At 58.8% G+C, this 26,126-nt stretch overlaps 9 protein-coding genes across 9 annotated transcripts; 2 read left to right on the forward strand and 7 right to left on the reverse strand.

The window, feature by feature from the left end:
* Window positions 1-139: 139 nt before the first annotated feature.
* Window positions 140-1,779, forward strand: CcaverHIS019_0109480 (uncharacterized protein; the record flags this gene model as incomplete). The annotated part of the gene is made up of 2 exons (XM_060604262.1): window positions 140-506; window positions 548-1,779. 2 exons carry the CDS (start codon window positions 140-142, stop codon window positions 1,777-1,779), a joined length of 1,599 nt encoding a protein of 532 aa, XP_060453496.1.
* Window positions 1,780-1,921: 142 nt separating this feature from the next.
* On the reverse strand, window positions 1,922-2,664 carry CcaverHIS019_0109490 (uncharacterized protein; the record flags this gene model as incomplete). Its single annotated transcript, XM_060604263.1, has 3 exons — window positions 1,922-2,130; window positions 2,170-2,368; window positions 2,404-2,664. 3 exons carry the CDS (start codon window positions 2,662-2,664, stop codon window positions 1,922-1,924), a joined length of 669 nt encoding a protein of 222 aa, XP_060453497.1.
* Window positions 2,665-3,318: 654 nt separating this feature from the next.
* CcaverHIS019_0109500 (uncharacterized protein) lies at window positions 3,319-5,723 on the forward strand (the record flags this gene model as incomplete). Its single annotated transcript, XM_060604265.1, has 3 exons — window positions 3,319-3,369; window positions 3,465-5,144; window positions 5,178-5,723. 3 exons carry the CDS (start codon window positions 3,319-3,321, stop codon window positions 5,721-5,723), a joined length of 2,277 nt encoding a protein of 758 aa, XP_060453498.1.
* A 78-nt stretch (window positions 5,724-5,801) lies between these two features.
* On the reverse strand, window positions 5,802-8,399 carry COG4 (uncharacterized protein; the record flags this gene model as incomplete). Its single annotated transcript, XM_060604266.1, has 3 exons — window positions 5,802-6,476; window positions 6,509-7,452; window positions 7,484-8,399. The coding sequence occupies 3 exons, from the start codon at window positions 8,397-8,399 to the stop codon at window positions 5,802-5,804; spliced, it is 2,535 nt and encodes an 844-aa protein (XP_060453499.1).
* Window positions 8,400-11,332: 2,933 nt separating this feature from the next.
* On the reverse strand, window positions 11,333-11,577 carry CcaverHIS019_0109520 (uncharacterized protein; the record flags this gene model as incomplete). The annotated part of the gene is made up of 2 exons (XM_060604267.1): window positions 11,333-11,496; window positions 11,535-11,577. The coding sequence occupies 2 exons, from the start codon at window positions 11,575-11,577 to the stop codon at window positions 11,333-11,335; spliced, it is 207 nt and encodes a 68-aa protein (XP_060453500.1).
* Window positions 11,578-12,336: 759 nt separating this feature from the next.
* Window positions 12,337-12,588, reverse strand: CcaverHIS019_0109530 (uncharacterized protein; the record flags this gene model as incomplete). The annotated part of the gene is made up of 2 exons (XM_060604268.1): window positions 12,337-12,509; window positions 12,543-12,588. The coding sequence occupies 2 exons, from the start codon at window positions 12,586-12,588 to the stop codon at window positions 12,337-12,339; spliced, it is 219 nt and encodes a 72-aa protein (XP_060453501.1).
* A 907-nt stretch (window positions 12,589-13,495) lies between these two features.
* Window positions 13,496-14,713, reverse strand: CcaverHIS019_0109540 (uncharacterized protein; the record flags this gene model as incomplete). Its single annotated transcript, XM_060604269.1, has 5 exons — window positions 13,496-13,704; window positions 13,737-13,946; window positions 14,073-14,299; window positions 14,360-14,513; window positions 14,647-14,713. The coding sequence occupies 5 exons, from the start codon at window positions 14,711-14,713 to the stop codon at window positions 13,496-13,498; spliced, it is 867 nt and encodes a 288-aa protein (XP_060453502.1).
* A 403-nt stretch (window positions 14,714-15,116) lies between these two features.
* CcaverHIS019_0109550 (uncharacterized protein) lies at window positions 15,117-17,015 on the reverse strand (the record flags this gene model as incomplete). Its single annotated transcript, XM_060604270.1, has 2 exons — window positions 15,117-16,518; window positions 16,849-17,015. The coding sequence occupies 2 exons, from the start codon at window positions 17,013-17,015 to the stop codon at window positions 15,117-15,119; spliced, it is 1,569 nt and encodes a 522-aa protein (XP_060453503.1).
* A 2,012-nt stretch (window positions 17,016-19,027) lies between these two features.
* CcaverHIS019_0109560 (uncharacterized protein) lies at window positions 19,028-24,844 on the reverse strand (the record flags this gene model as incomplete). Its single annotated transcript, XM_060604271.1, has 6 exons — window positions 19,028-19,381; window positions 19,417-22,410; window positions 22,468-22,542; window positions 22,582-23,042; window positions 23,851-24,546; window positions 24,823-24,844. The coding sequence occupies 6 exons, from the start codon at window positions 24,842-24,844 to the stop codon at window positions 19,028-19,030; spliced, it is 4,602 nt and encodes a 1,533-aa protein (XP_060453504.1).
* Window positions 24,845-26,126: the final 1,282 nt, after the last annotated feature.

A 26,126-nucleotide genomic window follows, 5' to 3' on the forward strand; every position in this document is an offset into this window, starting at 1 on the left:
GCGCCACCTGGACCGGCGCGTCCAAAATTACGTAACCATTGTTTTGAAACCCAACCCAGCTACGTACAGAAAGTCCAGTCAACCTGATGGATGGATGATGACATGTAGCACCTTCCCTCCACCCTTCCCAACAACATCAATGGCCCCACGAGGGCGAGGCCGCGTAACACGCTCCTCTACGCGCGCCTCAAACTCTGTCTCCCTCACGCATGAGTCTCTGCCTCTCCCAGAATCAGGTCTCTCCAGCCCGTTGCATCCGAGCGGCCAGTATATCTATCTCGCGCATGAGCGCAAGCCGACCGACGCCGAGTGCCGCGCCGCTTACCGTACCGGAATCGAGGCTCTCTCCGACGCAAGCCACGCACTGCTCCAGTCTCTTGTTCCAGTCCGCTCTTGGAAGCGGTTGTGGGACCCCAACTCCTCGCATCTTCCGCGGCACGGCCACGCCGCCTCGAGCTCGGATGGCGTTGAATGGCGTACCGCGCGCCTCGCGTACCCCTGTTCTTGTGAGCTCTCACCGTCATGGTTCTCCTAAAGCTGACCGCAGGCAACCTTCCCATATGGCGGCACGCGTACGCACCACCTTTTCCCCCGCCGACAGCGAGCGCCTTACCCCGTCTTCGTCAACAACCCAAGTCGGATCAAATGGTGCATTTTGGCGACGACGTTCCGGAATGGGTGAACTTCGGTCTTGAGGGTGACCTCGACCCCGCGATCGATGATCTGGCCGAGTTCGAGCATGAGTGGCCAACTGCGACACCGTGGCGGAGGGACAAAGGCAAGGGGCGCGCGCAGCCTCCCAACTCACCGCCGTTTGTGGCGCAGCGCTTGGTCCAGCCTCAAGCCTTTGACTGCTTCTTGCCAGAGTCATCATTGTTTTCTTCCACCGACTTCCGCCCTTCCACCAGGTTACCGCCTACTGTCCAACACCAACAGCCATCTCGACGAGCCTCGCCACCTCTACGATCACGGCCTGTCCCACACCGCGCGCCCCCTTCTTCCGCTCTATCCAGTCCCACCGCAGACGAGTCTCCTCTTCCTGAAGACTACGTCTTGGACGCGCGCATGCGACGCGCTTGGTGGCGCGACAACATGGCCCATGGGTGTGGCGCGTTCTGGGACACCATCACGCGGCCAGTATACCCAGCACCATCGATCCGCTCGAAGCATCGCGTCCGACGTGACGACGCGTATCGCGTCCCGCGCAACCTCGCGAGGCTCAATCACCCGCTCCACCCCGACGTGTACCACTACTGCAAACACGCTGGGACCAGGGTGTACTGGTTGATCCCCATACATGGGCCCGTGATCGTCCCAGGTCTTGAGGACCCCGTCACGAACCCCTCGGCACGGCCATGGGCATCACGCGCCGAGTTTGGCACCAAGCTCAGCAATGCATCCCCGTCCAAGCCAATCGTGGTGCGCTGGGTGCCGGCCCTCCTCCACACTTTTCTCAAAGAACTGTTCGAGCCCGCCTGGCGCGATCCTGCCCGGTATGGCGCACTCCACCTCGCTTTCTCAGGCCCCAAGCCTGATCCCTATCTCGCTCCGCAACCGCCACCACCACTGGAGGCGCATACCCACACTCCAGAAGGCGCTAGGGGGCGCGTCCCCGTCCGCGTCGAGGCCGGCGACCATATGCGCATCTACTGCGACGCCGCATTCGCTCTGAGCCTCCGGACGTGGCTGCATTGGTGGGAGACTGACGGTCGAAGGCCGTTCGACCGAGCGCGTTTCGCGCTGGTCGGGCCGAGGGGTGAGGTGTTAGTCGTGGCATAGTGTTGTAGCACTAGTATGTCATTACCTGTATCATCTCACCATCACGAACACGACTCATGCGGTTACGCGACAAGCCTGTTAAGGCCACAAATACCATGTCAGTCTCTACTAGTTATACAGTGTTGTGTCTTGAGCGTCTCTCCTAGCTCGCGTCTGAGGCCACAGCCGTCGCGGCTGCCTCGTCACCGCCGTCCGCCTCCTCCAGGCGTTTCCGAAACGCCTCGATCTCCGAGTCAAACTTTGCCTCGAGCTCGGCGTTGGCTGTCTCGAGTGCATGGACCTTGGTCTCGAGACTCTCGCCAGGTGGCCAGAAGCCAGCCCACGCATCCGCCTCCTTGGTCGGTATTGTCTCTGGTCGTTAGCTCCACAAGGTTCAACGATTAGACTCACGGACACGCTCCGGGCCAAAGATCTCAGCCATGACCTCGTTGCGCGCACGGAAGCGGCTCATGGCGAGCTCGCGGGGGTCGAGCTCATCAAGCGCATCCGCCCACGGCTCGATCGACTCCGCCGCCATCGCGTTCTTGGCAAAGTGATCCGCGCCTGGCGGCGCCATCTGCCTTGGGAGCGCAGGCGCCTGCGGCCCTTTCTGCTATCAGCTCAAGTCGCATCCAGAAGAGCTACCTTTCCCTGCTTCTTCTTGCCAGCTGAAGCCTGTGCGCGTGCCTGAGCAGCGGCGAGTTGCTGTTGCTGTGCGAGGAAGAGCTGTTGCTGCTGCACGGGGTCGATGGACATCGGCATACCCGACGCCATGCCCTGCGGCAGCCCCGGAACGCCGGGTACACCCGGCATGCCTTGGGGATGGCTGGCGACACCGGGTGCTCCAGCGAACGGCATCTGGCCTGGATGGAACTGTGGAGGCATAGGGTTTGGGAACGAGTTCATCGTGGCGAAAGTGATGTCGAGGTGATCGGCGGGAAACGGTCAGAGTGACGTTAGTCACGGGGATGTCGGGGTTGGAGGGGTATGCCAAGAAGAGGCTCGCGCGATGTAGGGGGTGTTTGTAGGGGATGGAGGGATGGAGGGATGGAGGGATGGAGGGATGGAGGGATGGAGGGATGGAGGGATGGAGGGATGGAGGGATGGAGGGGAATGGAGGGGGATGATGGTGGTTCTGGGTGGATGGAAAGAGGACAATGGATGAGAGAACAATAGGTAAACCATCAACAAACGCGACCAAAGACGTGACAAGGATCCCAACCAGTTACATTTCAAAGTCGCATTAGGATATTCATAATACGCCAATATACTAACGGGATTGAAAGTCTATTGGAACTAATACAGTACATTGTTTCTTCCACCTTTAACCACCCTACCCCGCTTCACCTTTGGGCCCTGTTTGCTAGTTAAACCCTGAGTCCCGATCCATGACGACTACGACGCCATTCTGATGTTCACCTGTTCAGTAACACCAACCAACACCTTCCTCATCCTATCTCAACTCGTTTCATCCTCATCACTCTCCTCATCGCCACTACATCAAGCTCACAACCTGCAGATGCTCTTGCTCTAGCCCCAAATTTTCTGCACACTCGCGACATGGCAGACCGCACCAATACTGCCCGGGTCAATCCCCCACCCCGCCGAAAGGTATGACCGGCATCTCATAACGTTCCTGCCCCATTCCTTCCGCTCCGATCGCGCTGCAACCACTCCAACCTTCCACAACTTATCGCTGACTCCAGGTCGCAGGCCAGGTTTCGCTCGGCGGCTCGCCCGCGTCGTCCGGCCCTTCGACGCCCCTTTCCTCCCAACCACGGCTTAAAGCTCATATCAACCCTGCCAATATTATTGGTGGCTCACCCTCGCCGGCCGCAGTGCCTTCACCGCGGCCCGTTGTCCGCGTACCATCAAACGTCAGCGTCCGCACAGATGCGCCAGTCCGAAGCACGCCGCGCTCCGAAGTGGGCGGACCGAGCGTTACGCGCGCCAGCCCTGCACTTGGTCAGCGACCCTTGGTGGCAAGGGCAGGGGCTGGGCCGCGTGCCCCCCCACCAGCACTCCGCTCGGGTGCGTCTCTGCCAGGCTCTGCGTTGCCGTCGGGTGCCTCAACCCCCACCAGCGTGTACGTCCGGCGCCCATCATCAGTCTTGGGCAACAACTCGAGCGCTTCAACGCCGCTTTCCCGGAGCCCCCAGCCAGACCAGGGTACATTCAATGCCAGTACAGGGAGTAAGTTCCGAGCGGCTCTGGCCGGCGCCGGAGCTAGTGACTCCGAGGCGCAAACGATTATCCGACCCGTCCATGTACGGTCTGCGTCTTTTACTCCTGGTCCTCGCTCAGACTCGAGCAACTCTCAACTTTCATCCAACTCACGCAACGCGTCGCGGCAAGGTTCAGGGCAGTCCTCACCACCCCGCCCTATCGTGTCGCGAAACACAGTCGCCGGCAGTGCCAGTGTCCCGCGACGACGATCCAACGAGTCATCCTCTCGTCTTCCTTCAACCGGCGCCGGTGCAGGCACTCCTCCGTCCACCCACTGGCCTTCATCATCTACCGACATTCTTCGCATGGCCGTGCGACAGGCGCCGGAGCCGCGCTTGTCGGCCCTGGCGGAGGTGACGACGTCTTCCGAGAATCTGACACAACACTTGGCCCCAGCAACATCGACGCCGATAAGCTCATCACTGCTCTCGCCCAGTACCCTGACTCCGACTGTCCTTCCTTCACCACCCACCATCGATGAAGTGGACCTGAACGGCAACGGATTGGAACTGGAACCGTCGTCCAATCACTCGTCCCCTGTGCGCCCCTCCCTCCAACTCGTCTCACCGCCTTCCGCCCTACATACACATCTTGCTCATCTGGGGCTGGGGTCTCTCGCGACCGCCTCTGCTCCAACGTCACCGCGCGGTGGAAATGGCCACCTCGGGCTTGAGCGCAAGCGTATGCCGCTGCCGTGGAACCCCACACATGGTACCCCATTGTCCTTCCCGGCGCCGCCCGACAGTCCAGAACTGCGAACAGTCGCGCTGCCGATCATGACGCCTGCACGAACTCCGGAAGCGTCCGAGCACCTGACACTAAAGCCTGCAGGCTTCGAGTCAAGACGATTCTCGTCCGGAAGCGACAACAGCCTGGGCGAGACGAGTGTCATTGGGCTGCGCAAGAGCATGTCGCCACGCGCACGTGTGTCGCCAGAGGCCATTATGCCGTGGTCTGGCAGCCTTCTTAACGGCAATACGCGCGATCCCTCGTCATCAACTGCGCGTTGGGAGAGCACCGGTGACGAGTCGGGCTACGACCTCAGCGATGATCACCACACCGATGAAGACATTGACCTCGAGGCGGAGATCGACGCCAACCAACTTGAACTTACACCTTCGGCCGAGATGGATCTAGAGCGCGACAAGTGGGAGCGCAAGGTGGGTTCCAGGCTTCCATTCAGCTGACTCCAGATTGCAGACCTCGAGATTTCCAACTCGTCGCTGATGAAAATCAACCGCATGCTCGAGACAACCAAGGTCAAACAGCAGGGCGAGATAATGAGACTGCGGCGTGCGCTGCGCGACGCACGTTCGGGGGTGCCAGAGCGCCCGATGCTGGAGCGCGTTCCGTCATCAACGGAGGAGGATCCGGACTCGTCTGGCTCGTGGGGCGACGACGAGATTGAGGACCCCGAGCTCGAGAAGCGGTGGGACCAGCTCCGTGATCTGGTGAGCGCGATGCGCAAGACGGGGGAGGATGCGGTGGAACGCCTGCGCCAGGACGTGAAGCCGCACCAGCGCGTGCTGGGTTGGCTTGAAGTCGAGGCGATGGGCATCGGCCGGAGCGAGGACACGACGCGGGCGCAGAGCGAGGTTGATCCCGCTGAGACCGTCTCGGGTGCGACCGAGACGACCGACGACTACAGCAACACGGACGTGACGGACACGATGAGTGAGCGGAGCGAGACTGCGCCGACCGAGATCGGTCTCACCGCCAGAGTGAGAGGTTTCAATTAATAGAGCCGCCGGGGGCGTGAATAGAATCTGTACTGTATTGCATGGCATGGCGTGGCATTAGTTGCATGTGCTCTAGGTCTAGAACTGTCGCAGTCCCACGACAGTGTTGTACTCGTTCCGGCTGAGGCGCCAGGGAATCCCCGAGTTGGAGTAGAACTCGTCCGGGTCCTCGTCAGCGTCCAGGTTGAGCACGGTAGCAATCTGCTGCAGACGCGTAAACTTGTCCCGCGCGCCGCCGTAGCTCGCCTGCGTCGAGAGGTAATTGGCGACGGCGCGCACATCGCGCTCGTACCGGATCGCGCCGAGCTCAGTAAAGGCCATACCCATGACCATCTTCTCCCAGGGACGCACGAGCGTCTCAACTGTCATGGTGTAGAAGATCTGGTAGTTGTGGTCGGTGAACGACGTCCGATACCCGTCCATGAGGTTTTCCCATCCGCGCACGAAACGGCGACGCACAAGGTCCTGGTCCTCGGCGTCGGCGAACGCGTCCTCGCCCAGCGCATATGTCATGTCCTTGTAGCACTCGTCGAGGAGCGGGCGCAGACGCGGCCGAATAACCTGTCCGAAGAACTGCTCGAGGCCGCTGCGCGCCACACTGCGGAAATGCGCGGCGAGGTCGGACAAGACGTCGAGCTCGTCGAGCACGGCAGCATGTTCGCGGGGCAGCCAGGCGGCGGGCACGTTCTCGCGCGTCTCGAGCAAAAGTCGCTCGGCGTAGTCGGCACTGACGTCCAGGTCGTTGAGGAAGATCTGCGTGAGCTGAAAACGTAACTTAAGCTCACAATGTATGTCTCTTTCTGGTCCTTTTCACGGATGGCCTTCTCGGCACGGTCGTATGTCACGGGCTGGGCGTACACCCGCTCCATCTTCTTGGAGAGGATGGAGGCATAGTCTTTCTCAAGGACCGTGCTGATGTGCTCACGCAGTGCGTGGAGGGCGGAAAGGCTGCCAGAAGAGAGGACACGGTTAAGCACCACCTTGATGAGGTAGAATGTGTCGTCGAGAATCGAGGACAGGTGCGGCTTTGTCGACGTGTCGGGCAAGTCGAGGCGGTGTGCCTTTTCGACACTGGAACGCAGGTACCATAACTCGAGAGGCTCGTAGTATGTGCGCAGCATGTTCTCGATGGCGCGCTGCGAGCCGCTCTGCTCGACCACCTCGAGGTCGGTGTCGTCCTCGTCAGACTCGGAGAGGCGCGAGTGCACAAAACGACGGAAGAGCGCCCAGCGCCCGCTGAGAGCAACGAGCTCACCGAGCACGCGGTCGACGTCGCGCGGGTCCGGCCCGGGGTCCTCTTCGGGGACTGGGGTCGGTGTAGGTCCCGTGGCTGTGGCCGTCTTCACACGCGGCGCGTACGACTGCAGTGCATTGGCGACGTTGGACGTTGTGTTCGCCAGCGACGACAGGCTGATCTGTCCCGCGGCCGCAGCTGCCGTGCCACTCGCAAGGCTGGAGAATAGGGGCGGTAGCGCCGCGGGATTGGACAAGAATGCAAAGCGCGACGCCTTGGTGTCGCTGATGAGGCGGCCGACGCGACGTTCCTCTTCCCATCCCTCGACGAGGTTGCGGACCACGCGGTCGCTCTCTCCCACAAGCCGTCCGACGACGGTACGCATCCGTCCCGTTCCGTAGTACTTGTCGACGGCGGGTTGGTGCTGGTCGATGATGTGGGCGATAGATTCGAGGAGCGACGTGAGCTGTGATAGATAGTACAACGGCGACGAGGCTAGGGTCAGCGCACCCTGGGCAATACTCACGCTTGCCAGCAGCCGACGAGCGGCTCTTGACGAGAGATACGACAAAGTTGCCGTACGCCTCAAGGCCTTGGTCCTCGGCCCCAATGCCAGGCCACAGGCGGAAGTATCGCGACACCTCGTGTTCATCGCGCCGTTCCGCGGCCGAGTCAAATTCCTGCCGGAATGTGTGGAGGAGGAAATCGCGCAGCTCGGCTAGCTGCTGCGGTGGCGGCAAGGGATTCTGGGGTGTAGGCACGACCGAGCCGGCAAAGCCGCCCTCGGTGATCGTGTCGCGCACACTCATGGCGCGGCGACACGCGCGCGCTGCGCCCTCCCAATCAGCCTTGTCGATGGCAACTTCCAGCGCTGCAAGGGCGCTTTTGAGCTCTAGGACTTCGGTAACGACATCTGCGGCCTCGCGAACGCGCCCAATCTCGTCGTCGAGCTTACGGACCTTGCCGCCAACTCTCTCGCTTGTCTCCCATACGCGCGAGACGCGGGCGACGAGTCCGTCCCCGTCGTCCCCATCCGCATCCTGCAACCCTAACCCGCGTGAAGATAGCTGCAACCGCGGTGCGGGCGAGGCACGCGGACTCCCAACGCGTGGGGAGTTTGATAGTTGAGGAGGGGAGAGGGCGGAGACGCGGCCCTTGCGCGTCGGCGTGCCGTAGCGCGATGGTACACGGTATCCATCCACCTCGGAAGAGAGAGCATCCACCTCGCCAGTGAGGTCGCGGAGGTTTGAGAGGGCACCGTCGACCCCCGTCCGGTCGGCGATTAGCGCGTTGAGCGCGAGGGTGAGGTCGGCCTCGCGTCGCGTCAGGAGGGCTAGCTGCGCGGCGATTTGTTCTGGCTCGGTGATATCGCGTGGGTCGAGGGGCTCTGGCGACGGCGCCGCCGAGGTGAGAGCGGAGGCGGAGAGGGAGGCGGCCGTCATCTCATGGGTGTTGTCAAGTTGTGAGTTGGCGGGTGGAGGTGAGCTGGAACTTGGGTGGAGGATACCTGTATTCAGGCACGCGTGGAGGTCGTCCACTGTGGCAATCTGGGAGTTTCCCTAACATTGAGGAGGAACAACAATTGGATCAGTGCATCAATTGACGTGTCGAATAGTTGAGACTTGGGAGCCTCTGGAAGGGCAGATTAACAACTATTTGTGACATGGCTTCTATATTGTACATCACTCAGACTCGTTCTCAATCCATCTCCTCGCTGGCCGAGGTCACGGCCTGGTCCGTCGACGCAACGGGCCGACACCCTTTAGTCGAGGAAGCTGCCAAAGAAGTAACAAACATAAAGCCACGCGTCCTCAAAGAGGCTCTCTGTCGTCAGCGAGTAAAACCTGGGAACGCACCTGCAGCGGCAGCAATAACGGCGTCGGTCATCTCGTTTGGTTGGTGGTGTTTAAAAGAACGCAAGGCAAGTTGCAGCGTGAGCTGAGACGTGGTGTAGAGTTGGGCGGATTTGATGCCAAGTGTTGGGTGAGAGATGAGAGAATGAAGAGGGAGAGATGGGAAGTGAGGGACATTTATGTTTCGCCAACCAAACCGGGAGACATACGAGCCAGCCCAAGTCGATACACAATCGTTGGTCACATGACCGGAGAACACCAAGGGGACTAGTAGCAGCTGTGAGATCCAGATGGCTTGCCCCCGTGACTGGTTCCCACCTTCTTTCGCCGACAGCGCGGGCGTCCCTAATGACCCGTTATCCCCGTCAATTAAGACATCGGAGCTCCGTGAATACAAGTTTGTCTGAATCGGACCGTGGCTTGGCAGCTTGGCGGCGGCCGAGTTGAGTGGCTTCATGTAGGGAGGGGGCCTAGCAATGGGTGGCGCTTTCCCAAGTAATGCAATCCACAGACATGTCAATTCCGTTAGTGTCGTCTCATCTGGAATATTCATTAACCCACTGAATCTGAAACTAGCAGCCTGAATATATGGTATGTAGTATTTGAAAAGCAGTATAATGCGTGCAGCAGTTAATGCTGTCCCCCCCCCCGGCCTATGGAGAGAGGAGATGAGAGCGAAGGCGAACATCTTGGCGCAGATTCGGAGCGGGCCGATGTGGTATGTTGTGGGCTGTGAATTGCTTGGATGGAGGCGAGAGGAAATGTGACCTGTCAGAAGATGTGGGGCTGGAGACGTAAAGCAGCCGAACACTTGTTTCTTGGCGTTGTGAACCACTCGAGGTATATTTGGAATACACGTTCGAGGTGGGAGCGGATCTCGATACCGTTGGAGGTGGAAGCTAGCAATGATCAAGCAATGATCAAGCCCGTCTCAGTACTAAGGAAACTGTGCCAGAATGCAAGGCTGACTCCTCTGGGATCTGGGCCACTTCATCGCCGCCACACGTGAAGGCGAGTCACAGTCCCTGTCCAAGCAGGTCTACAATGATCTCATGGTTCTACAACTGGCTACTAAAGAGGCTCCATCGGCAACTGAAGTACTCGTGTTTAGTAGTACGATTTTCCGCAGTAGATGCAATAGAACTGGCCCGTGAAATGGTAATAGGCCGGCACGCATAGGCCTGGTGTCAGCGCTACTGGGTGTGGACCTACGATCCCCTGTCTGCCCTTGGCAGTAGCGCGAGTACGTCTGAGGGCTCGTAGACATCGTGTTTGAGGTAGGGAGTGTGGAGGGTGGTAAAGGTTTTGTGAGGGGGATTGGGAGGTGGAGAAAGCCAGGAGATGGAACGGGCAGTTCCAATGGTATTTTGGCAGAAGGAGGGATACGAAGTGTAAACTGGCTGCGAGCACAGGAGAGAGAAGAGGGGGGAAATGTCTGGGGGGACCATCTAGATCTGTCCGTTGAGGTTGTCGCTCTCGTGCTGGGTGTGTATTTCCCGTGTTGTTGGGTGCTGACAGCCCAGAGAACTGGAAACGACTTTGTTGACGAGGCTGTCACTCTGCATTCCCCCGCCCAACTAGTGCCCAGCCTGAATCAGTCTGAATATTGAGAACGAGTTCCCACTGATTATCCCGCCATAAGACGCACAACCTGGTACGAAGATAATGAAAATGGAAACGAACATGATAAGGTGCTACGGCGCGAAATCACTGTCTATGTTGAGAGAAAGAGTGCCCGAGCTGGTCAACTATGAATTAGATGAAAGGGCGGAAGCACCAGCAGCAGTAGGCCTTGCCGTCCATGAGCCAGCGGACCTCGCAGTTGTCTGTGTGAGCGGCGTTATACCAAGTACTCACAGCCGACGTTGTTTCCCTCCTCGTCACCTGGGCAGGCCATGTTGATAGAAGTTGAGTTGTGGGTGGAGTTGTTGAAGCGCTAGCGCTGGAGTTGTGGAGAGACGAGTTGAGTTGAGAGGAGTCGGATGGAGACAAGGTGGGGAAGAACTGTGAATAAATGCTCTATTCTGAGAGGGGAGAGAGATGAGAGGTGCGAAGCGTGGATGTGTCTGAACAAGAACGGAGGGATGTTAAGTGTAGTACCGAAGGTGTCTTGTTGATTCGATGAAAATTACATTCGGCCAAACACGCTTCGCTCGCGCGTCATGCATCCAGGCCATTGAAGCAAACTATACTTGTTTGCATCTACCAGTACCCAGCAACATGCATGACTAGCTGTCATTCCTACCACAGATAGACATGGGTGTGGGGCGCCAAGTGGCGGATCATGTGTGGCAGGGGTCACGTGAGAACCATGTACACTCCGCCACATCTGCAACTCGGCACCTGTCCGGTTCCCAGTCCGCCTCTCAGTCTCGACCCGCAGCGCTCGACGTTTGTACAGTCACGACTGCGCTTCTGGAGATACATCTACTGATCTTCTGCTGACGTACGTCTTCGTTATGTCGCAACTGCTCCTCTCCTTCTCAGTGATCACCAGCAAATCGTCGTACATCCAGGTCTATCTATCCCTGCGCCGTGTCATAGTCCGTTAAGCAGTAGATGCAGTAGTGCTGGCCGGACTCTCCCGTAGCGTCCGATTCTCCCTCAGTGTCCGATTCTCCCGTAGTGTCCGATTCTCTCGTAGTGTCCGACTCTCCCGTAGTGTCGATCGCGATGAGGCATTCGTCTGTTGTCAGTAGTGTCCGTCATCTTATCTAGACTTACAGCCCTCGTTGTTACCGTCGTCGTCTCCAGTGCAGTTGGGCATGGTGTTGTGGTAGTTGATGGTTAGAGAGGATGAAGGACGGAGGGACCAGCTTATAACCCCAAATGCCGCAACGGCTACGGCGCTAAGGATGGAGCGAGGGCCACTGATGTGTGTCGGTGCGACTCGGGGTGGCGCGTTGTGCAGGGGAGTGTGCCGCAGCTCCTCTATCTGATGGAGTTGCCCCGCGATGTGACGAACATTAGTCGCCTTTACCAGCCTCCTCACCTCGGGTGACGCTACACACTTTACATCTGATTTTACTCTCCGCCTTTCCCCTAGCTCGCACGTGATCTACCCATGGGACGTGTCGTAGCCAGAGTAGCAGTGGATGCACCAGAGCTGGGGGCGTTCAACGGTCAGGTCAATGACAATGAAGCAAGGCACTGGTCAGCTATAGTGATGGTACGCACGGTCCTCGTTCTCGCCGGTTTCGGCGTTTCTGGTACAGGTGGGCATGGTGAGTGACTGGAGAGGAACGGGGGAAGGGGAGTTTTATGGAGGACAGTCAGGACGGGATGGGAGGCCGACTGGAAGGTTGGGGACGATCATGGCGGAGGGGGAAGAGGGATTGGACTTGCACCGCCGCTGTGTGATGGAAACTTTGCTCCGACGGCACTGCGCCACCCTCTCTCGCCCCATCGTCATCCGCGACATACAGATTCCCACTCTACGCTCCACTTCACACAGCTGTACTAGTAGTACACAATGTATCTCTGAAGATGTACAACTCTATTCTCTAGCCTCTATGCTCTGTTTGCTCTACGTCGACGTCGACGCCGACGCCGACGCCGACGCGCTCGAGTCAGACTTGGTCTTGGGTGGCGTGGTGGCCAACTCGTCTACCTGGGGCTTGGGCTTGGGTGGCTCGTCCTGCAGGCAGAAGTTGCAGTACAGCACCTCCTCTTCGGGGCAGAACACGTAGTCGCACGGTACTGAGGTCAGCGCATACACAGGGGAGGACGGACAGCCGTGGTTGTTCCCGTCAAAGGTGCCAGTGCACGTCTTGGCCATTGTCGGATGTGACGTGTGTTGGGTGGTGTGTTGGGTGAAGGTTGGGTATGGATGAGTGTGTGGATTCAAGTTGTGGATGGATGTGTGTGGATTAGTTGTAGATGGAGAGGATGGGGGAATGCTGGACGCGTTATAAGAAGACAGACGTGTGAGGGGCCATAAGGGGTAGCGATGGCGTCCGAGAGGGATGTGGTGCTTGTGCACCCCGTTCACCGCTCGTGCGCTTTGATGGTGGGAAGCAGGGAGGCGGGGTTGAGTTTCAGTCGTCTGTCCACGGCTCAAACAGCTTGTTTACGGGTGCGACCTCGGTATGTCGGGTGAGCGATGGGTCCCCTATGAGGCTGGTGAGCGATGGTGTCCGCAGTGGCCGGCCCATCGGCCACACGCCACCCTGCGCGCCGAACGGGCGCTCGTCGTCGCCAAGCGTGGTCGTTGTTAGGTCCGGGACAAGGAATGTAGAATCTTCTGGCATCCAGGATGGAACGGTGGGTCAGGAAATGCCCGGAGGTGTCCAGTGAGGTTGTGGACAGAAGGCGCGCTTGCCTCCCACTGCATATTGACTGATGTTAGCAGAAGGAGGGTAACGGCGCACTTACGAGTTGGAGAAAGACGACCAGAGGTCGAAGTATGTTGAATTCTCTCCTACGAGGGACATGCTGAGGACGAGAATGAGAGGTTTGGGGAGGTGTGGTCGTAATTGACGAGCTAACAGGACATCAAGAAGGATCAAAAAGAGTGTGAGCAAGATGATGATGATGAGTGGATCGCGGTCAAGTGAGAGTACCTGTATTACGGGGCGAGGAAGTAGTGGGAAGTGGGAGATTGTCTCGATTCAAACACGTCCTCGCACTGCGCACTGCCACATCCCAGAATCTCTATACGTGCCGGGTATCTTAGTGTCCGCGGCTCACAGATTGTACAACTCCTCGGCATTCTTGGCCATGATCGCGGTCATGGCCTCGCTCTCCTCCCCCAGTTCCGCGATGCACTTGCGCAGCAGCACATACCAAGCCGCACCGCTGACGGGAACGACGGTCGCGGGATCCGAGGGCGCGAGTGCGGGCTGCGAGCCGAACACGATGCGATGCGTACCAAACGCCTCGAGAGCCGGCCCGACTGAGGTCAGCTACGTTACATTGAGGGCTCACGGTACATCTTGACGACGCGCTCGAGCTCATGGACGTCCTCCCACCAAGGGCTGGACCCGGCGACGTGCGTGTCCACGATGGGTGGGAGAACCTTGAGGACGACGTCCGAGTGTAGTGAGAGCTGGGAGAGGTGGCCACAGTGAGTCTCATACTCGGCCGAGTGGAGCAAAGGCGACGAGCGCTTGGTGAGCGGTGGGGGGAGGAGGCCGGCTGTGTTAGGAGCGTTGGCGAGTGAGTCGGGGGACGTGCGGGTCGGAGACAATGGCAAGACGCACCAAAGGAGGGAGAACAAAGACGGCGTCAGCAACAAGTCCTTTGGCGACCAGGCGTACTCACACACGAGGATCTTGCGCGACGGTGTCCCTGCCGCGACCTCCTCCTCCACCTTTTGTCTACCACCGTCGAGCTGGTTGACGGCCTCATCGACGGCCTCCCAACCCGACTCGCCTAGCGGCCCAGTACAGGGTACGACGAGGTCAATAGCGGACGCCGTGGTCACGGTCTGCAGGTCCGGGTCATCATCGATAACGCACGCAGGGACCGAGATATGCTTCCCGGAGCCGCTGGGGTTAGCCGAGTTGGACAGAGAGGCTCAAAGGACGTTTGTCCAGACAAAGACGGACCTTCTCTCAACGCCCACAGCGACCGTGACTGAGCCCGTCACAGGCGGCATGTTCTGGAGCTCGGGGAAATGCTCGAGCGGGATGCCGTGATTGTGCGCATCGACGATGGAGGCCGGGTGTACCGTCGACGGGGAGGGGGGCTGCTGAAGGGCACCTGTAGAAGCGTAAATAGACAGCGAGCACGGAGCGAGAGATGAGATGTGAGGGAGTAGGAGAGGGACACCGAGGCCGAGGGCGCACAAAGGATAGCATCAGCAAAGGGCGTTTAACAGGCTTGTGAGACTCACTGGGCGAGAGCGGACCGCCGCCAGTGAACAAGCTGCGGGGGAGGGGAGGCGGCTTCTTGGGTGGCATTGTGAATGTCCGCTCTGTCACCCAAGTTTGAGGTAGGTTGGAAGGTTGGACAATGGGACAATGGGAAGAAGGAGAGAAAGAGAGAAAGAGAGAGAGATGCAAGGGTGGATGGGTTGTGGACCGGGGAAAGGGTCGTGAAGGGCGGCGATCCATGCGTCATGTTACCTGTTTCAGATCACCACTCCAAACCTGCATTCCATTGTCGTTTGGCATTTCTCTCCTCAGCTGACACCATCTTATCTGCTCATAACAGCTAACAACTTGCAGCTAACAACTTGCAGCTAACAACTTGCAGCTATGTTACGTCACATACCCTGTGGCCATACTCCACGGCCACACTATACTGAACTACTAATGATAGAGAGAGAGAGAGAGAGAGAGAGAGAGAGAGAGAGTACTACTGTTAAAGAATGAAGCGGAACGCCGGGTGACGGTCGCCGAGGTCAAGAATATCTTCGCGGCTCATGTCCTCGAGGCCCCAGCGCTTGCGGTACTCTGGGTCATCGATATCGTGGTTCTCGGCCCCATCAGGAGCGGGTCCATACTTCTCCTCGCGCTGCCTGTTGGCACGGCGCAGGCCGAACCAGATGATGGCCGACATGATGCCGTTCATGGCCGCAAACGCGAGGGCCGTGCCGTGGCCTGGCTGGTAGGGTGGCTGCTTCTTGGCGTCCTGGTTGCGATAAACGAGCGACGCCCAGATACCTCCCGAATTACCAACGGAGAAGATCATGCCCATCGCAACAGCCTTGCGGTAGTGGCTACCGAACGAGCCGCCAGACCATGAGATGGTGGTCGAGATGAGGGGCGCAATGCTCATGGTGGTGAGGAAGACGGCAAAGTACTGCGCGCCGATCTTTGCGTTGGTGTTGGGCGTCGTGGTGAGGAGGATGATGTAGCCGATACATGCGAGCGACGACCAGAACATGTTAAAGATGCCACGCTTCATCCACTTGTCGGAGAGGTAAGCCGTGACCATGGTCGTGATGAAGGCGAGGACGTAGGGCGGCACGGACATGAGGAGCGACTGGGCGCGAGACCACTTTCCGAGAACAGCCACGATCGAGGGCGCGAACAGCGACTGCGAGTAGATGCACTGCGCCGCACCAACGTAGGCGAGCGAGAAGCAGAGCGTCTTCCAGTCCTTGAGGGCAGAGAAGGCGACGCTCCACGAAAAGTTGCCCGACGTACCGAGGCCAGTGTCCTGGCGCAGACGGAGGAGGACAAACTCGCGCTCGAGGGGAGTGAGGAAGCGAGCGCGGTCAGGCCAGTCGTGGATCATCCAGAACGATGCAACACCAGCGACAAAGGTGAGAAGGCCCTCCATGATGAAGATCCAAGACCAGCCAGCCTTGCCACCGATGCCGTCCATCTTGGTAAAGCCATAGCCGAGGGCGCCGCCGAACGCACCAGCGAGCACAGCACCGGCGAAGAAGAACGAGACACGCTTGTTGAGCTCACCACGGCGGTACCAGCCGGTGAGGTAAAAGTTGAGGCCTGGGAAGAGACCAGCCTCGGCCATGCCGAGGCAGAAGCGGAGGGCAACGAGCTGCCCGTAGTTGGTGACAAGGCCCATGAAGATCTGGAAGAGAGCCCACACGACCATGGTGGCTGGGATGTAGATCGACGGGCGCAGCTTCTTGAGCACGAGGTTGGAGGGGATCTCAAAGACCACATACGAAACAAAGAAAACGAGCGACGCAACATTGTACATGTTGCCCGTGAGGTTGAGGTCCTTCTCGATCGTGTTGAGCTTGGCCGCACCGATGTTAATACGGTCCAAGAACGACAGGAGGTAGAGGAGGCTGATGTAAGCAAGGATGTGGGGGTTGGGGCAGAGGGGGTGATTTGGGAGACGGTCTTGAGGGAAGTGGCGGGTGGTGTGGCGGGTGGTGTGGCGCGGTGTTGCTGGCGCCCCCTAGTGAGAGCCCGTCCGGCGCCACAGCACGCGCGATGGCCATGTCCGCCATAACCACATCGGCCATCACCACATCCCGGCCTCCACTCCGGCCCTGGCCTGGTCGTTCGACCTGCGCCACTCGGGCCTTGGGCCACCATGCCACGACCAGCACCGTGCCCCATCTCCCGACGCGGAGACCTACACCCCGTACATAGGCATTCACAACAGTACTCACGTCATCCACGGGAGGAGGCGAATGTCAATCTTGCGCAGCATGGTCTTCTCGAGCGCCGCTCGCTCCTCGGCAGGCATGCTCTCCAGCTGCAGAAGGTACTCGTTGGTCTCGCCGACATAGACGTCCTTCTCGGGCACGCCTGTCCCGATCTTTTCCGTGTCGGACATGGTGTCGATGTAGGTGTAGGTCGTCTAATCCCAGAAGGAGAAGGTGGGGATGGGGAGATGGGAACTCTGACCAGGTCGGGTGCGTATTTGTACGTTTTTAACGCAGGACCGATACTTCCCCGGACAACCGGGGCAGCTCCACATCCCACATCCAGCTGGCGGATGGGGGTAGGGGCCGAGTGGGGGCCAGTGTTTGACTCGGATGGATGGATGCCTTGACTCGGCGACACTGCTGCACTGTTCCTCCTATTCCTGCCTCTGCCTCTGCCTCTGCCTCCGTCTCTGCCGCCAACTCTAGAGCTTGGTTTTGCTCGACGACGATGTAATACAGGTAACAGGCGCGATAGGACAGGACAGGGCTCCAGGCTCCAGGACCAAGATTCGATCTATTGCCGGTGCCTACAATTGTTGCTTACCTGACACACATGTCCCAATCTCCAGAGGCAGCTTTTCTTAATCGCCGGTTCAGGTCTTGCTACCAGTCAGCTGTTGTCAGTCAGAAAACAACAGCGCTCCCTAACTCACATGGACCCACGCGGTTCAAGCCATGCAAACTTCGGCCTCGTCCGATTCTGGTTGGCCAAGCCACGACCCTGAGACAAGGTCCTCTGAGCACGCAAATCCACGGGAAGAGATTAACTGCTAAGCGCACTGGACTGGCCCCGCACACTAGGCCGATACGACCGAGGCGATACAACGGGAAGGGGGGAGGGCGGAGGGGGGAGGGGAAGGGGGAGGGGGGAGGGGAAGGGGGAGGGGGGAGGGGAAGCGGGGTGGCAGCGGCGAACAGTCACAACGCTGGGATTGAGTCCAGTCCTCGAAACCGACGCGAAACCGAAACCCATTCCACAACTGATTCAGCACTCCCTCGGGATGTTAGGTAGGCTAGGTAGGTAACCACGCATGCCACGCAATTGAAGCTGACAAACGCGTCGCTCGTTGCTTATGCATGTCGCATGTCCCCAACCTTTATCCCCGCTGGACGGTACGGTATTTCGCGGTAACCAACTGCGTTAATTACGGGTATGAGAAACGGCAAAACCACTGATCAGATGATCAGCCTTTCACCGTGGACATGGGAGACGCCGAGATGCTTCTGCAGGTTCCGAGATTTGGGGAACAAGCGTTGCCGTTCCAGCATGCCTTGGCGGGGTCTTGGCAGCCTGACGGTGTTGGTATGTTAATTATTAGCATGCCTTAGTGGTAATGGTGGCAAGATCAGATCTGACGTGAGCACCGACACGAGGGGGTGAGTCAGCACGATCTCACGTCTGTGCACGGGGTCCAAAATGTCCAAAATACACGCATGCACTTGGCTGAAGTCAGAGTGTGGTTTGAACCTGTTTGTGCGGTAATCTCGTGTCGTCTCTCAACTGCAGTATTCACATGCACACACTCATCCTCGCCAATCCCTCGCTAATCCCATCGCTGACGTGACGTGAGGCTGACGTTAACATTCGGAACGCGTTCCCATGCCACCCCATGGAGCCCACGAGATAACCGTGATCTTGAGACGCGTAAGGAGCGGGAAAGGGAACGTCGAGGTGTGTGGGGATATGGAGGACCAAGCTCCGGCCGGGGTAGTTTATCGCGGCTCATGCCGCCTGTTACTCTAGACGTACGTCAAGACGAGGCGCCCTGGTTGGACACCGTTCGGTGATCAGCCATATCAGAATGTCGGTTGGTTGAAGGGCGGTGTTGGTCGTGTTGGCCGTGTAACGGATTCTCCATGCTAAGTCGCGGGCATGCTCTGTTTGGCCGCACCTTGCCGCACCTTGCCCGCTCATCTTCCACTAGTTGGAGTCACGCGCGCATTTGCCCTTCATTAGTGGCCATGCTCTGCACATGCTCCACATGCCACAACCACCCCGTGTGCACTCCATTCCTCCTCGCGCTTATGATTATACCCGTCACATCGCGTACGTTGACAAGAAGAACAAGTAGTTATGGGTTACGCGTAGACATCATCTCAATGGCCATTACCTCCGTATCCGGAGTCGTTACAGATCACTTTACATCGCCTGCGCCTGCGTCGTGGGTATCTGCCGGCCCTGATCAGCCGACCTGCGAACGTACGCATCGCCTTCGGGTTCGTGCTCCAATTGCGCCGCCGGCACCATGCCTATCTGGCTTGCGCCTCCGCCCGCGGTGAGCTTGCGGGATGGCACCTCGCGGCGAATGCTCGGCGCCGAGCGGATAAGGGACCGCTCGACCTTGCGCTCACCCTGGCGCTGCACACGGTGGTTTATCGCGTTGCGCAGCGCCTCGACGTACGTCTCGTATTTGAATATCTCCGAGTGGGTGTAGCGCGACTTGGCAGTCCAGTTCTCGCGCGCACGCACCGCGTTCTTGGACCCAGGTGTATACTGGTGTCAGCTGGAATATTTCAAATGGGCCTTACCAGCCGGCTCATCGGCTCCTCGATCGTCTTGTGTTGGTCGAGTTCCTCCTTTAAGCCCTGGACGTACGCGCACAACGACTCGAGCTGCGCCTCCTCGTCAAGCGTCGACGGCATCGTTGCGTGTGGTGGAGGCTTCCACTCATTGATGTGGATCTTCTCCAGCTGTACACGGTCATTGCCAGACGACGACGCGCCGCGTACACGGCTGATGGCACCGAGACGAGCACGCGCCCCAAGGCCCATCTTATGGGGCTCGCGATGTTCACGGGGCTGCGACTCGTGGGGCTGCCCGTTATCGTCAAGCTGGTTGAGCGCCCGCGTCCAGCCGTACTCCATGTTGGACACACCACCCACGAGGGGCTGGCGACTCTTCCGCGCTGCCCAGTAGTTGCATGTCGCAACCCACTCGAGCACCAGTTCCTCGGTACCCGCCTGGAACACGCTTATCTCGCCGTTCGGGAACGTGACGGTGAAGCAGTGCGGCCGCGATGTACTGTAGCCCGGCTTGGGGAGCGCCATGGCCATGGCGTGCATGAGGCTGTACTCGCCATGGCGGTTCGCGCTCGACATCCAGTTGCCGCCGCCGACCGTGCCACCGCCCATGCTGCTGCTGCCGCCAGAGCCGAAGACGAACATCGACAGGTCGCCCTTCTGGATGACAACAAAGTATTGCTTCCAGTCCTTCTTCTGTGGCTTGCGGCCATGTGCTTCGACCTGGATCTTGCGCTGCAGCAATCCCTCTTTAGCCCAGGGCGCGCCGAGGAGAGCAAGCTCGTCGTCGTTGAGCTCCTCTACCGTAGAGGTCGTCTCACCCGAGCGAATGCTGTGTACCTCGTCCTCCTGCTCGCGGATAACTGTGTGCGACAGGTTGCCAGCGAAGCCGATTGGGTTGGAGGCTTGGAGGGCCAGGTCACCAATCGAATTGGCATATGACGGCGTGGGGCTCAGGCTACCGTCACCCTGCGAGCTGAACATGGCGTTGTATGGAGTGTTCTTCGAGTTAGGGCGCATGAGAGCGTTGATACCACCACGCGGCCCGACGCGCAGTCCTCCCAGAGTTGAGGCAGAGTTGTTGTTGGGGTCGCCGATAGCCGCTATTGGTAGCAGGATACGCTCGTTGCGGACGTTAGAGTAGATCTCCTTCAGTGCATTTTCAGCCTCGATCTCCCAGGCCTTGGTGTACGTGAACGAGTTGACCGTGGTTGAGGACGCGCCCCGAGATCTCAAGTCCTGCGTCGACGTCGAAGTGAGCTCAGAAGCAGGCGATATGAGGTTGCCTGAAGTATTGCGGGGCGTGCCGGCCGCGTTGCGCAGTCTCACGCTCGTGGCCGAGTGGCTCGCTGACAATGAGTCGATGTTGCGCAAGCTGCCGCTGTCGTTGACCAGGTCCGGAGTCGACTCGCGATCCGGCATGCTCTCCTGGATTGCGCGCATCGAGTTTCGCACGAAGTCGGCGCGCGACATGTGCTTCTGGATGTCCGCAATGTGCAGATCCGTGTTAAGCATGAGCATGGCACCAGTAACTGTATGCACGACGCCAGGCGTGCCGTACACCGTGTTGGGATTACAGTCGTAGAAGCGCGCCGAGAAGCCCTCGATGATGCGGTCAATCTCCTGAGACTCGGCCTTGAGGTGGAGCTTGGCGCAGAGGTCGCGGAAAGCCAGGTCGAGCTTGAGGCCGCGCATGTCAAAGTGCTGCATGTAATAGCGCAGCGCGGTCTTGTTCACCACGCGAGGTCCACCAAGGAACATGGCAACCTTGTCTGGAGGAACATGGAGGGCGTCGCCGGCCAGGAACTCCATCGCCAGTTGGCGCCCTTTGTCCTCGTCCGCAATGTCGGCGATGTCGTTCAGGTTGGTGGACGACTGACCTGCCGAAGACGCGACCTCAACGGCAAGAGAGTCGGTGTCAAGACGAGTGTTCGACGCACTAGCCGCATTCTGCTTCTCCCAGGTAGACTGACGGTCTGGCCTCTTTGGAGGAACCTCCGGTCCGGCAACAGAAGTACGCGGAGACGGCACTCGCAGCCCAGGAGCTGGTGCTGGAGCGGTGTGAGCATCCGTTTCTGACGAGTCGTCCCGCGCGGCTTCCGGCTCGATTGTCTCAGCCACAACAGCTGGGGAGGCAGTGTGAGCGCTAGGTGATGCCGATCTTTCCATCGACGGCAGGGGCAGGGGCTCTGGAACTTGAGAGTCGTCAATGCCAGCAGGAGATCGCTGAACGTGGCCCAACGACGGAGACCGCTCGACCGCGTAGGCGCGATACCGTGCACCCGCCGCCGTACCGACACTGGCTGAGCGATCAGGACTGACCTGGAGGTGCTCGCTGGACTCTGGCTCGTGAGTTATTGCCATGCCCAGCGCGGCTGCCTCGGTATGGCCTATCCGGTCGAGAAGCCCCGTGACGTCGTCCGAGAAGGATGACGCCGCCCGCCCAGGCGCACGAGGCGAGTTGCCATCGGCAGTGACCTTGCGCGAGCTGGCACGGCTGGGGACAGGGGCTGGTTCGTAGACCGGGTTCTCGGGAGGGCGCAGGACTTGCACCTGCGCGAGCGGCTGCTCATGGACAGATACTGTAGATGCGATGGACGCGGTCCGCGTGGGCGACGGCGCAACGAGCTCGACCTTGGCGGGAACGGTTGGTGCAGCCGCCTCCGCCTCGCGCTGTTCCGGAACCGCCGATTGTTGTGAGACCCGCGTAACGAGAACGGGCCGGCTCGTGTCAGCGGATGCGCGCGCAGCCAAGTTGGCCGCCTCGCTTGGGTGCACGTCGCCATCAGGCAGAGCCGCCTTCGGCACTATTGGCACCGCGGGTCTGGGTGGGATGGGTGGTCGATCGACATTGCCATTCGATGGGGGAGGCTCCAAGTTGTACTGTGCGTTCCCTGGGAATCGCGGTGACGATGCGAGTTGCGGCGAGCTAGAGGATTGAGGGGAGGCAACGTCCACTTGGGACCGTCCAGACAAACTCAGTTGCGAGCCAGACGTCAGAGGCTGTGGGTAGTTAGCAACAGAAGGAGTGCGTACGGCTGCGGTGACCTGTTCACGTACGCCATGATGCTCCTTGCCTGACGACGAGGATCCGAACATGCGGCCGAACATCCCCTTGCCCTTGGAACGTTTGATCTGACATGTCAGTGACTGATCAAAAGGGAAGAGACTCACCTTGGAGCCTTCGTCAACGGACGCGTGGCGACCGAGAGGTTCGACGCCAGGTTGTCCCTCAGAGATTGACGGCATCCCCCGTTCTCGGTCCCCGTAATGGTGGGCGGTCATGGTCGAGTGCGTTGACTGACGGTCCCACTCTTGAGTACTACCGCGTTGGGGTTGCTGAAGCGACTGATTGACTTGGCGGCGGCTGTTTGTCTGGCCGAGAGAGCTGGTGGACCCCGTAAGCGCAGAGCCGAGATGTGATGCAATGGCAGAAGACGAAGTAGACGTGGTGGGCGTGGACGAGTACTTGGTAGATGACCCAGACGTTTGCCGGGTAATGTTCTGCTGTTGCTTCGCGTGTGATCGCTTACCACGAAGTAACGTAGAGAGATCAGGAGTCGAGGCCGTTCCAGATGTACGAAAGATGGAACGGCGCTTTGGCATCGCCGCGGCCTCTTCGGCCTTGATCTCCGCTGAAGGTGTTAGCTAGGACAAGTGGCCGGGGTTGGGTCGACTCTGGGCGGGGCGACGAGAGGGTGCCCGAGGGGAGGGGAATGGGAAAGGAGGGTGGGGGGAACACGAGAATCGATCGCGAGCAAGAATGTATCGAGAGGATAGAGAGAGAAGATGGGCGAGTATCAATGTCGTCCGAGGCGGATGTGCTGGGATGGAAAGGGGAGCCAGTGAGGGCAAAGGCTGCAAGTCGGAAGGCGGAGGCGAGGGTGACCAAGGGCGGACGGGGGGCCACGGGATCCAAGGTGACCCTCGATTGGTCCATGGTGGGGGGAGGGGAGGGCTACCCATGTGCCATTTACCCCCCTGAGTGGGTATGGTGCTCCTCCTCCACCAAAAGCTAAAGGCTCAACCTATACAGTCGCCCAAACCCCAAACGCCATACGCCATGCGCCATGCACGCGTTCCCGTCCACACTTGCCACTTGCCCGTTGCCCATGGCCCATTGCCCACTACCCCCTACTCCCTATCCACTGGCCACAAGGTGACTATCCACTCCTGGCAACAAAACAACAACCAAAGGCGGCTCGTTGTTCCTCCCCGATTTCCCTCCCTGGCCTTAACTTGTCAAGGCACGCCTCCACGCCCTCCACCCCTTCGACGCGCTCATCTTACACCTAGCACACCTCAAACTCTTCTCCCTTCCCCCCCCCCCTCCCTCATGCACATCGCGCACCCCTTCAGGATACACATCGGTGGCGCCGGCTCTGCGCCTCCATCGACGTGGGCGCCGCTCATTCTTCTGTATAGACACTGTGATGAACTCACCATCGAGACCGAGGCTTAATTGCTGCGTCGAGTTCTTGCGTGCCGCCATCCTCGCTGCCCGAGCCTGCGCACTAGCAGAGCTGCCTCCAGAGATTGTCGACGAAAGAGATTCGCGACGAGCGTACGCAGCTGGATGTCCAGCAGATCCAGACATGCTCCTGTACAGACCTTTGTTTATGCCCTTGAATGCGCTGGGAGCAGTGTCCGTCTCGAGCGACTGCCGCTTTGACGGGCGACTAACCGCGTCCGAAACCGAGTGAGCGCGGCTCAGGACAGGCGTGGGTGTGGGCGAGCGTGGCTGCAAGTCGGTGCGACCTGATTCCACGGGAGGTGTAAGGTTGGGGGATGGGAGGTCGGCGGCAGTGGGGATATGCTCGAGCGGATCGAGCTCGTGCTCGATATCGCCAGCTTGGCGGAGCGTGTTCGGAGAATCGTCGTCGAGGGGACCAAGAGGTTTGTCGACCACGTCTGTAGTGCGCTGACGGAGGTCGTCGTCGTCAAGCTCGTCGTCGCCGTCGCCGTCGCCGTCGTCGTCTTCCTCGATCTCGCTGTGAAGCGAGCTGGTACTGCTCAAGTAGAGGACGTCGTCTGGATGAAGGAGGGCCTTCTCAAAGTCCTCGTGGGTCCTGCGGACAGGTGCGGTAGCTGCGAAGACGGGTGACGTGGTGTGAGGACTCGAGGAAGGTGGTACCGATGCTGAAGGGGTGATGCGACAGCTTGGGGATGTGGGTGAAAGGATGGTAGGGGAGAGGTTGTGAGAGTGTTGAATAGGGATGGATGGGATTGGTGGAGGGGGTTCTTGTTGTTGTTTAGGTGGGGGAGGAGGAGAATGTGGTGAACGTGGTGAGCGTGTAATTGTTGAAGATGAAGTTGGAAGAGGAGAAGGAGAAGGGAGTGTGATTGAGGTTGGGGTTGAGGATGTGGATGATCGGTTCGAAAATGGCAAGTCTAGTGGTGCTGTTGATGGATTACCTTTACTTTGATTGCCTTTCATTCTACTGTATTGTAGCTTGACCCTTGTCTCAAATGAGTTTCAAGTGGGTGATGATGTGATGATGGTGACTTGGTGACTGGAGGCTCGTGCGTTGTCTGAATGATAGGTGAGGAAGAGGTGACGCGTTGGATGGGTAAAGGGATCAGGCAGTAGGCAAGGGCTCACTAGAGACTAGAGAGGGCAACCACAAAAGGGGCAAAGAGAGGGAGGGCTAGAGTGTACCAACAACTTGCAACTGGTCAAAAAGAGGGAATGTTTGTCTCTCACAGAACCCTCTTCTTGAATCCTTGGATCCTTGAATGCCTTGGCTTGATACCGTGATGATGGCGTTGCCCGGGCAACTGGGCAAATGGGCAACTGGCTAACCGGGCCGTTGACCAGATCTGGGGTGTCACCTAGGTCGGTTGCTCTTAAAGAGATTAAAGCGGGTGTCTTCGATGTCTTCCACGGGTTCTTCTGCGGGACACGTCGTATCCCTTGGGTCCAGAGCTCTGGAGAACAACTGTGACCTAATAGTTTCAATGACCGAGGGGCGGGAGGGAGAACGGGAGGATAACGGAGTATTTGTTCAAGTAGGTAGGTAGGTAGGGTTAGGTTGTCCGAATGTGGTGTTGGTGGCGTTGTTGCTTTAGTGGCGTCAGATCGATCCAGAAAGCTTGCTTAATACAGGGAGAAGTGGCAAGTGGGCAGAAAGGGCCGCAATCGATATCGTCAACTGGCGCGAGTCGCAATCTAATAGGCTACGAGATCGAGGCCCTAGATGCCCAATGATTAGGCCCTAAAGGGTGACGGTATGAGTGGTGGGGCTATCAAGGTTATGGATACAAGCAGAGGAAACTACATGTAGGAACTGGTGATGAATCAGTGGATGCAAGATGCCAAGATACAAAGATGCAAGAGTCTACGCGATATTTCGACCAATCTATCACGATCTACCATCCATTTGTCTGGATTGTTACGTCGTCGTCATCGTCGTCGGCTTGATATACAAAGGCTATACAATAAAGGGGGTTGACAAGACAAGCTTTTGACCATCCAAAGGTACAGGACAGGAACAGTCACAGGCACTTCCGACTTGGACGTCAGAGAGTCACAGCGTCTCCTTTGGCGTCGTCCAGTTTCTCCAATCATTCCACTAGTTCGTCCCGCCTTGGCTTTCATTGAGCCTGGGCTGGATTTCTTGATCACCCAAGAAGAGATGATCGCGTAAAGTGAAGGATATGGTATCGGGAAGGGCTGATTACCCGCCTCGACATGTGTCAGGGCTCAAGGAAGTTCAAGG

This window comes from Cutaneotrichosporon cavernicola, assembly GCF_030864355.1.
Source record: "Cutaneotrichosporon cavernicola HIS019 DNA, chromosome: 1".
Taxonomy (NCBI): domain Eukaryota; kingdom Fungi; phylum Basidiomycota; class Tremellomycetes; order Trichosporonales; family Trichosporonaceae; genus Cutaneotrichosporon; species Cutaneotrichosporon cavernicola.